The following is a 10,973-nucleotide window of genomic DNA, read 5'->3' as shown; positions in this document are numbered from 1 at the left end:
TAGCTTTTTCAATCATCAGATTTAATTCTATATGTTATGGTACGGGTCCAACAAACAAGGATGTAAGTAAATATCACGTGGATATATACATGTAACGTGACTGGAATGGCATGCTTGCCAAATTCAGAGTAAATAAACCAATGAAGTTATGTTCTAAATTTGATCACACTACAATTAACCCATTTGACCATTTCTTCTCTCACCGATTATACTCCAAATTTCACGTCAAAACCAAGAATATATATATATGAAAAGAAAGAAAAAGACACTCTGTTTTCTCTGTTTTCTTTGAAACCAAGAACTTGGCATTGTATCACCGGAAAATGGCCGAGGCCGCACAAAGAAGTATATGGGGGAGCGTGATAGAGCTGACCAAAGAGGCCCAAGAAAAGGGTAGCGACCCTCTTCTCTGGGCAATGCAGTTGTCCTCGTACTTGAACTCGGAGGAAGTGTGTGTAAGTCTTCCCTCTATAGAGCTGGCGGATGTGTTGGTTTCCTATATTTGCTGGGACAACAACGTTCCCATCATGTGGAAGTTCCTAGACAGGGCCTTGGTGCTCAACATTGTGCCGCCTATGCTTGTTCTTGCTTTGCTTTCTACAAGGTTTGAACTTTTCTGTTTTTATTTTGTTTTGGATGCTTTCCAAATCTTGCCTTCTTGGGTTCTTGGAAGTGGGTCTTTGTGGAATGCTCACTTGGTTGTGTGGTGTTGTTTTTGCAGAGTAGAAAACATCTATCTCTATCAGAAGTAACTTTTTGACCTTTAAATCTGGGTATTTGGAAATTATGGTGAAAAGGGTTGTATTATATCAAGCAAGTTGTTTCTTATATTTGTAAATCATACATTCATGAAAGTTGTACTACTAGGTTGTTTGAATATGAAATTCAATGGAAATCTCTTTAATTAACTTGAACTTTAAATTCCTTGCTATTTAATGTAAATGTAACACCGGGAAGAAAATGTTCTATTTAAATATTTATAATTGACTGCTGAAAAAGAAAAGAACCTGATACTTTTATGTAGCTTGCCAGCTAATGTGAAATTGTTAATTTTCGGCCGTAATTATTGTAAAGTAGCAGCTCATTCTGCCCAAATTTCACATTTTGTTTTTTGCTTCTTTTTTATTTGCCGACATAATTTAATTCTATCTTAAAAGAATTGTTGTTTCCTAGTTGATTAATTGCACGTACAGTTTCATGTCTAAGTCCTGGTAATTCATTTACAGGGTTATTCCAAGTCGACTTGTCCAGCCAGCAGCGTATAGGCTTTTCATGGAGCTCCTCAAGAGACATGTTTTTTCTCTTAAATCCCAATTAAATGGGATGAATTCTCAAAGGTATGATATAATTTTTGTTTTGTATACCATGTGAGACTAACTGAGTTTTTTATGGTTTTTTTATTTTATTTTATTTTTTTTATTATTATTTTTTTTAAATAATGTATAAGTTAGTGTTATGTTGCTTGTATCTTGCTTTATGGAACAATTCTGAAGATAGGAAACACAAAATGCTTAAAACTTTCAAGGATATGGGATATATATATATATATATGAAGATTTTCCAGTAAAGTAAGAAATGTTGGTCAAGTTCTACTAAGAAAACCAGAGGATGCCCTCTTTTGAATAATTATAAATTCTGTCAAAGTTTACCAAATTAGGCTGGATTTCATTTGACACTGTTCTTCAGCTTAAGATCATCTCGTTGGAATTTAACTTCTTAGATATGGCTCCCAGATTAAGAATAAGTTTCTTGAAAATACTTCATGTGCCCATAAAAATCCTAATGTTATTTAGTGTAGTTTTCTCCTCTCTCTATTTCTCTACTAGAATTGCTAAAGTGAAGTTGATCTTGTTGAGATTCCATAAATTATTCCCACTTAATGTGGGTTTTCATTGACAATAGCTAGTGTATCTTCTTTACACAGGGTTATGCAATCAATAGATACTGTTCTTCAGCTTTCCCAGATATTTGGTATGCAAACAAGTGAAGCTGGGGCTATTGTGGTTGAGTTCATTTTTGCAACTGTGTGGCAGTTGCTTGATGCATCATTAGATGATGAAGGGTTGCTGGCAAATACCTCTGAGAAGAAGCCTAGATGGGTAACTAATCCTCATGATATGGAAATACATAACTATGGCGAGAAGCAGACCGAACATCATGAGAGGATGCAGAAATTTAACACTGTGATGGCTATTGAGCTAATTGGGCAATTTCTGCAAAATAAAGTAACTTCTGGGATTCTTGACTTGGCGCGCCAAAACATGTACATGATTTCTTCTCTTTGTAATCGGGGTTCTCCACACTTGATTTACTGTGATTTGGCTATTTTGTGTGAGTGAAAAAAGCAGACAAAAGTCCAACAGAAGTTCACCATGGACACAGTTTTCTCCTACTTATTTGTGTCAGCTACATAAATTAGATATTTCGATTTTACATCATTTAGGATCACAGCTCTTTCTATATTATTTTCCATATATTTTCTTTTTCTACTCATTGCGTTCTATCCCTCCTTAAGCCCATAAGATTGATCTGCTATAATTTGACCCATGTATGAAATTTCAGATTGATTTTTTGAACAAAATTAACATATGATATCTGAAATCCCTTGTATGATGATGATAGCAGGGATCACCATTCAATTATCATTAAGTTCTTTGGGAGAATTTATTTAAGTACAGATTCAGATTCTATTGAAGAAACCCCATATTATTTCCAAAAGAGAAAAATAAAATAAAATAAAAAAACACGTCTTTTCACAAGTAGATTACTTAGTTTCTTGCTTGGACATAGTCTTGAATGCGTGATTTTTGCTTTAACATTGACTGCCACTTTGTCAGGTCCAAGCATTGGGAAGGTTTTACAAAGTGCTTACAGATGCTTGCAGCAAACTCATCAGCATTGAGAGATACAAAAGTTATAACTCCAGAGGCACTTCTGCAGTTTGCTTCTTGTACTCACATGGTCTCTCGAAAATGCAAATTAAAGTCAATGCAAAAGTTCCATGACACTGTAGCTATTGGACCTTTAGCTTCTTCTGATGTTCTGTGCAATGAGGCTAGTCATTCTTCTCTTTGGCTCCCTCTTGATGTGGTTTTAGAAGATGCTGTGGATTCAACAGAGATTAATGCCAAAAGTGCTATTGAAACTATCACCGGTAAAGAATATTACTCCAAATAATTTTTTAAAAATGGTATAATTTTGTGCTTATAAAGCTGGTATTTGTGAGGTATTGAGGTGTCATTTTGTGCAGGTTTCATTAAGGTCCTTCGAGCCATAAATTGCACCACCTGGCACAACACCTTTTTGCACCTGTGGATTGCAGCTCTTCGTCTTGTTCAAAGGGTGAGAAGTTGTTGTGGTTAAACTCCAATTTCTCTTTTGTCTAGGAATTTTTTTGGCTTTTTAAGCTTTTCCCTCAACTCTCTGGAACCAGAAAAATGAAGCATTCATTTTGGGGATCCTAATGCCTTATGATGTTCAATAATTTTAGTTTGGGAAAACCAACAATGGGGTAATTCCTTTTAAAATGGTGATGATGATGATAACAACAACAACAACAGAATAACTCCTTTTTATGGTGGATGCTTCAACTTTTGGGGAAGAAGATTGTCCAATGTTAATATTTTCCCTAGAGTTGCTGTCCACACAATGAATGTTACTCTCGAGGAAACCTTAACTTTCCAAATATTCTTCCAAGGACAAGTGGACTGTGCCGGAGTAGACAATACCTGATAGAAGACTTCACTTCAAATGTCTTCCTTTTTGATGGAATGCAACAAATTGTATCCTTGCCTCCATACCTAACTTTTTGGGAGTACAAAAACTCAAAGAATCAAGAGACCTAGTCCACTTCCCCATCATGCACATGTCAAATATACAAAACATTCCAATGAGTTTTTCACAATCACCAAAACTTCAAGCATTTCACTCTCGCCGAAGACACCACATCACACACAACTGAGCCATCCTCCAAATGTGCAACGCAAGAAGGTTGCCCAACTGTCCCCTCCAACTTCCCAAACACTTGCTCACCCTGTGAGGCATAACCCAAGCCACACTAAAAAGCTGAAGAAGTGCACTACATATCTTTGTTGCAACCTCACAATGCATGAATAAATGGTTGATAGATTTTCCACAATGCTTACACATACAGCACTTTGCGCGTTGTTTGAATATACATTATCTATTAAAAAAAAAGTTTCCTATTGGTCTGAATTATATTCTATTACCATTGAACCATCAAAGTTTCTTGTTACTGAATTGATCAACTGGAGCACCAGAGTCGGTAAAGAGAGTTTATTTTTTGCATTTCAAATGGGCATCATATAGATTTTTACCTTTCTAAAAACTACACTAATTTTTATTTCCATTTTAATTTTTCATGAATTGCTAGGAAAGGGATCCCATTGAGGCCCCCATGCCTCGTCTTGATTCTCGCTTATGCTTGTTACTGTCTATCGCAACTCTAGTGGTTGCTGATCTTATTGAGGAAGAAGAAAGTGCTACATTTGATGAAACAGAATATGGCTCCTCCAATCCCTGGGAAGAGAAAAGAGTTCCAGGAAAGTGTCGCATTGATTTGGTCTTCAGCTTACAGATGCTGGCCGATTACAAGGGCTTGCTGATTCCACCCGAATCCATTGTTTCTGCAGCAAACCAGGCTGCTGCAAAAGCGATGTTCTTTATTTCAGGCATCGATGATGGAAATGCATACTTAGAATGCATTAGTGTGAAAGATACGCCAACTAATTGTTGTAAGTTTTAACAAATTCGCATCATTTATCTAAGATTTTTACAAAGCTTTCCATAGATGTAAATTTCAAATTGGCGTAGCATTGTGATACTTTTGGTATAGGGGCACAGTAGTTAACTCACTCGTCTGAAAAATATACCTATGCTTATGTTCAGTCATATTCTTGTATGATGTGTTTGATATCTGGTGATTTGATGAAAGTGGTCTCAATGAAAAAAGGAATAGAGGAAGATAGCCAAGGTTTGCCTTGCAGTGGTGTAAAACCCTACTAAACCTACTCCTAGTTTTTTTGTTACCAATATATCAAGAGCAAGAGAGAGAAAATCTCAGGCAGTCAAACTATACAGTTACAGTAAAATTAGACAGTTATTTTGATGCATCACAGTCACACTTAACAGCAATTGATTTCTAGAGAGCAAAAATATTTCAAAATGTAGTTCTTTTTGTATTTTTATGTTGCCGACATTCCTTTTTTTTTTTAACTAAAATGCCTCCTTAATTCCCTAAGCTTGAAACTTATGATTTGTAAATGCAGATAAAAGTGTAATGTTTTGACACAAAGATGCAAATTTGGACCTGACCACTCCAAAAAATCTACATGCAAGGACATGGCTATTTTGTGTCTTTGTCAAATTACATATTTGAGTGTCATACAAATGCAAAACAACAATAGATAGTAAAAAATTTAAGAATTGGGTATTACTTGACAGATAATGTGTAACACACCCTTGAGTTCTCTGAATTTCCTGTGTGAATGAATTTCAATCCATTTATAATTCTCATTGTTCAAGACAAAGGGACATGAGTGTTATGTCATCAAGTGTTCAACACATCAGTTTTTTTAAAAAGTATTCTACAGATTATAGCTACCCATCACTTTTCGTGTAACAGTGTTCTACAAATTATAGCTTGAACATAGTGCTCAATTCTATTTTTCCTGTGGGACCTCTGTTTGTCTTTGTATTATATATGTAATGGTTTCTAATATTAGTCACATGCCCTTGGTTTCAGCTGGAAACATGCACCATCTAATAGTTGAGGCTTGTATAGCTAGAAATCTACTGGACACATCAGCATATTTCTGGCCAGGTTATGTGAACGGAAACATCATTCAAATACCTCATAGTGTGCCTACTGAGGTGCCTGGTTGGTCATCATTGATGCAGGGAGCATCGCTTACGCCAGTAATGATAAATGCATTGGTTTCAAGGCCTGCTTCAAGGTATATTCACGCTTATTCCTAAGTTCATCTCAACCAAAATGAAATTAACACAAATAATTGAAATTTGCTACATGATTTCTTTATCCAACTTATTTGGTCCTCTGCATGAAAGAAAACTCCCCGATTCATTTCTCTAAACAATTGATTCTCATAAGATGTGACAAAGTCTTTTTTCTGGCCATCAACCTACTGCGACTGCTTTAAAAACTGGTTGGTTGGATGCAATGTCGAGGTCAATAAAAGACTTGAGTTTGTCTCCCTTAACACCAATTGGTTTTGTTATGGAGAGAAGCACCAAGGGAGTCAAACAAGAGTAAGTTAATATACATATTAGGACAACACTTTTAGCCCAAAAGCCTAAGCTAATAGGCTTGGGTTCACTTAGCTATATTAACCACTAACTCTCTTTATACTTTACTAATATAGGACACAAACCTCATAAGTGTACTCACAACAAATCTCTGCCTCACTTGTGATTACACGAGTGTCACACGTACTTCAAGTGCCATCACACACTTTTTACTGGATTCAAATCATGACACATATATCAGCAGCGGAAGCTAGCAGCAGAAGCTAACCATGAATCTGATACCAATTGTTAAGGGAGTTAAACAAGAGTAAGTTAATATACATATTACGGCACCACTTCTAGCCCAAAAGTCTAAGCTAATGGGCTTAGGTCCACTTAGGTATGTTGACCACTCACTCTTTTTATACTTTACCAATGTGGGATACAAACCTCACAAATACACTCACAACATGTTTAAGGTGGAATAGCAGAACACAGACTGATAAGGTCAGGGTTAATTGATTCTAGAATCTTATTGTTCCAGCAGAGATCTTGGAGGTCAGGAGCATAGGATTGATTGACAAGGCCAACTTGGATGTGATATTTAGGGGGGCTCCAACAAATGCTCCATCCAACTTTTGTGGTCTTGAACATGTAAAAGACAATGGCAGTTATGGAGGTTGGACCTTATAATTTGTGAAGTCAAAACAAAAACAAACAAAAACAAATCTAAATTGTTTTTCCTTTGGCTGTTGACACTGTGACACGCAATACATTAATGGTGTTTCTGTTCAGTATATGGATGCATAACTATTAGATTACCTAGTTTCTACAAATATGGCCTGGTCTTCAGTTACACCATTTTCTTTCCTGAAGCCAGGTATATAAAATGCTATTTTTAGTAAATCTACCCAGGGTAAAGCAACTGAATTTAGGCTCATGGGTTTGGTGGAAGCTTAGCAGAACTCAAGAAAATATTCGAGATTGCTATCAATGGATCAAATGATGAGAAGATATCAGTAGCGATGATTCTTTGTGGGGCCTCACTAATTTGGGGTTGGAATCTACAGGTATGGTATCAAATTAAACAACTTTTACATTCATGTTCTTTAGAACTGTTGGTTCTTCCTAATTATTTGGTTATCTTTTTGTTTTCACTTCATAATTTTAGTTTTCACTGGATTAAGAGTGTCTCCATTTACATATTTACATGAAAGGTCTACATGTCATGCAGGAGCACACTGCTGATTTTATTATTAGATTATTGTCTCCTCCAGCTCCTGCAGAGTACTCTGGTAGTGAAAGTCATTTGATAGCTTATGCTCCATTGCTGAATGAACTTGTTCTTGGAATAGCATCCTCGGATAATCTTCTGATTTTTTCACTACATGGCTTGGTAAATTTCACTCCCTCTGACCCAAACATCTTCATCACATGGATAAGAAATGAAACTAATGTTGGTTTAATAGATTTTTTGATCAAGTACAAAATGAATACTACCTAAACAGTTAATTTATCTCTCCTCATATTCTGTCTTCAAAGAATACTACCCTAAATGCTAAACTTTGCTGCGAAGATGCTGTCATGTACGAGTATCAATGGATGCACCAATGTGATATGGCTTGATGGTGCTTTAGGGATAGCCAGACAGCCAGAAAAAATGTAGATTAAAAAACTGATAGAAAACAAGAGGGTCATGCTTTAACTCGATTCTAGCTTCCTGGTGAAGCAGAATAGTTGCAAGCTGTTCTTGCAGCCAGACGGTTGAAATAATGTTTATAAGGGTTTTGTTTGAAATGAGCATCTTTCACTACCGGATAAGAAATGATGGAGTTGAATATATTTTGAGCTTTAACCCAGTAGCTTTATTAAGAAGAAAAAGGAAAGAGCTGTGAACTAAGGTTGTTTTGTTTTTCCACTTCTATTGCCAGATTCCACAACTTGCATGTTCATTGATGTCAATCTGTGAGGTTTTTGGGTCATGTATGCCCAATGTGTTGTGGACTATTGCAACAGAGGAAAGAATCTCTGCTCACAATGTGTTTTCAAATGCATTTACTGTTCTTTTGAGGCTATGGAGGTTTAATCATCCTCCTCTTGAAAGGCGAGTAGGAGATGCAGTCGAATCCCGACCAACTCCGGAATACCTCCTACTATTCCGTAATTCCCACCTGGAATCTCCTAGAAATGTCCACCAGGGTCAAAATAAAAGGAGACTCTCAGCAATTGCAAGTTCATCTACTCTACACCCCATATTTGTTGATTCATTTCCAAAACTAAGAGTTTGGTATCAGCGGCATCTTGCATGCATAGCTTCACCCCTCTCCAGACTTGAAGAGACCCCTGTACATCAGACTGTTGATGAGCTTCTTAAAATTATGTTTTCAAATATTTGCAAAGGAAGTCAGTCTGTGCACTCTGTTACTTCTGGAAGTAGTGGTTTCTCTGGAACTAAAAATAAAGATGCCTTACTGACACCCAAATTACCCGCATGGGATATACTTGAAGCTGTTCCTTTTGTAGTTGATGCTGTTTTAACAGCCTGTGATAATGGAAAACTTTCACCACGTGAACTAGCTACAGGTCAGTCTGATGCATGTCCTTGTTCGATTTGTGTTGGTGAGTTCATCTTTTTATATAGGTGCTACAGGTGAACAAGTTAACTGGTTATAGATTTACTTCTTTGAAAACCTTCCCCTGATAATCTATGCCGCTGTCAGCAATCTCATTGAAAGCCTATCTGATGGGATATTCTTAGACTTTCAGAATCCGCTGTTATTCATTTTACCTTGGAATTCAAATTAGTTAAATGTACTTTTTTCCCAATAAGTTGATGTGACAACCAATTTTGGTTGAAAGAATTACTATTCAGTATAGCTTGAACCAAATATGTAGTGTTGTAACCTAAATCTTTTTATATTTCAGGGCTTAAAAATTTATCTGATATTCTTCCTGCGTCTTTTGCATCCGTTATAAGCTACTTCTCTGCTGAAGTAACCAGGGGTATTTGGAAACCAGTTTCTATGAATGGAACAGATTGGCCCAGCCCTAATGCAAATCTATCTAAGGTTGAAGAACAGATGAAGAAAATCATAGCTGCCACTGGTGTTGACATCCCAAGCATTGCTTCAGGTTCGTTTTAACACTATGTGCTTATACGTGTGTTTGAAAACAACCTTAGGCCACATTGTTAGGCCTCCAACTTTCAACTAAACTTCCCAAACCTTGAATTATACAAGTCATTTGATCCTGGGACCTTCTCCACGGGTATTATACATGTATAAGCAAGAAAAATAAATAAATTGTATTGCCCAATTAGCGGTATTTACCCAAAAAGATGTGGTTCTGGTTGATGGTGTCTAGAGTCGAAAGCTTTATAAGACTCATTTGCAAAACCAGACACTACCATCACGTCTATGTTGTATACTTTGGCTCAAGTTTTATGAATCAGAATTCTTCTCATAAATGTTTAGTAAACGTTCAGAAATGAGCATCAGCATTAAATTGTTATCAATGGTTTCTCTTACATTTTTCTTGAAATTGGTACTTCATATTCTGACTGTCTTGTGATTCCCACAGGTGGAAGCTCTACAGCTACACTTCCACTGCCCCTGGCTGCCTTTGTAAGCCTTACCTTAACCTATAAAGCCTCTGAGTGTTTTCTCCGTTTGGCTACCCCGGCCTTGGAATACCTTGCTGCAGGATGCTTATGGCCTTGCATGCCAATTGTGGCTTCCCTTTGGACCCAAAAGGCAAAACGTTGGAGTGACTACTTTGTATTCTCTGCATCTCGTACTGTCTTTCTCCAAAACCATAATGCTTTGTTTAAACTTCTCCAAAGCTGCTTTACTGCCACACTTGGCTTAAATGCCACCCCTATCTCAAGCAATGGTGGTGTTGGGGTCCTTTTTGGCCATGGACTTAGATCCCCTGGTGCCCCTGGAATTCTCTTTCTACACGTGTACCGGTACTTCAAAGGAGCTATCTTCATGACAGAAAATATTATGTCCCTCTTGATGGATTCTGTGAGAGAGATAGCAAGTAGAGGACTTCCTAATGAGAGATTGGAGAAGTTGAAGACAACCAAGAACACAGTGAGATCTGGAGAGGTTTCACTTGCTGTAGCATTGCCACAGGTGAATCTAGTGGCTTCCCTTGGGGCTTCTTTAGTATGGTTATGCGGAGGCTTAGGTTTGGTTCGGTCATTGTTCGAAGAACTTTTGCCTTCTTTGTTTATTTCTCACAGTTCAAAGTTGGAAGGAAGGTCAGAAGGGAAGGTTGAAATGCTACAGGGATATGCTCTCGCATACTTTGCCTTACAATGTGGAGCTTTTGTTTGGGGAGTTGACTCATCATCAATGGCATCAAGCTGTCATCGAAAAATCCTTTCGGGCCACATGGAATTCATAGCAGGAGCACTTGATGGGAAGATATCACTCTGTTGCGATTCGGCGACTTGGCGTGCCTATGTTTCACAGTTTCTGAGCTTGATGATAGATTGTGCACCAACTTGGATGCGGGAGGCAGATGTAGATGTCCTGAAGAGACTAAGCAGGGGTTTGGGGCGGTGGAACAAGGGAGAGCTTGCACTGGCTTTGCTTAGTATTCGTGGGTTTGGTACTATGGGTGCAGTTGCTGAGCTGATAATTGAAAACGAGTTGTAATTTCCATATAATTTTTTATTATTATTATTTATTCGTTTGTTTTTC

The 10,973-nt window shown here is 37.3% G+C and overlaps 1 protein-coding gene across 1 annotated transcript; it reads left to right on the top strand.

Moving 5' to 3' along the window:
• The first annotated feature begins 323 nt into the window (after positions 1–323).
• On the top strand, positions 324–10,935 carry LOC132187612 (mediator of RNA polymerase II transcription subunit 33A-like). Its single transcript, XM_059601979.1, has 12 exons — positions 324–604; positions 1,227–1,337; positions 1,925–2,263; positions 2,838–3,154; positions 3,251–3,342; positions 4,394–4,754; positions 5,765–5,975; positions 7,220–7,334; positions 7,499–7,660; positions 8,196–8,847; positions 9,190–9,396; positions 9,844–10,935. Exons 1-12 carry the CDS (start codon positions 324–326, stop codon positions 10,926–10,928), a joined length of 3,933 nt encoding a protein of 1,310 aa, XP_059457962.1. The 3' UTR covers positions 10,929–10,935.
• The last annotated feature ends 38 nt before the right edge of the window (positions 10,936–10,973 follow it).

The sequence above is a fragment of the Corylus avellana genome, chromosome ca1 (assembly GCF_901000735.1).
Source record: "Corylus avellana chromosome ca1, CavTom2PMs-1.0".
Taxonomy (NCBI): domain Eukaryota; kingdom Viridiplantae; phylum Streptophyta; class Magnoliopsida; order Fagales; family Betulaceae; genus Corylus; species Corylus avellana.
Note: the sequence above shows the minus strand (reverse complement) of the source record. Positions and strands in the feature narration are given on the sequence as shown.

Excerpts from the sequence above, each read along its gene's own strand:
- LOC132187612 (XM_059601979.1), top strand. The coding sequence starts at position 324 with ATGGCCGAGGCCGCACAAAGAAGTATATGGGGGAGCGTGATAGAGCTG. Across the intron at positions 3,155-3,250 it reads TGCTATTGAAACTATCACCG|GTTTCATTAAGGTCCTTCGA; the intron begins GTAAAGAATATT and ends CATTTTGTGCAG. Across the intron at positions 3,343-4,393 it reads CTCTTCGTCTTGTTCAAAGG|GAAAGGGATCCCATTGAGGC; the intron begins GTGAGAAGTTGT and ends ATGAATTGCTAG.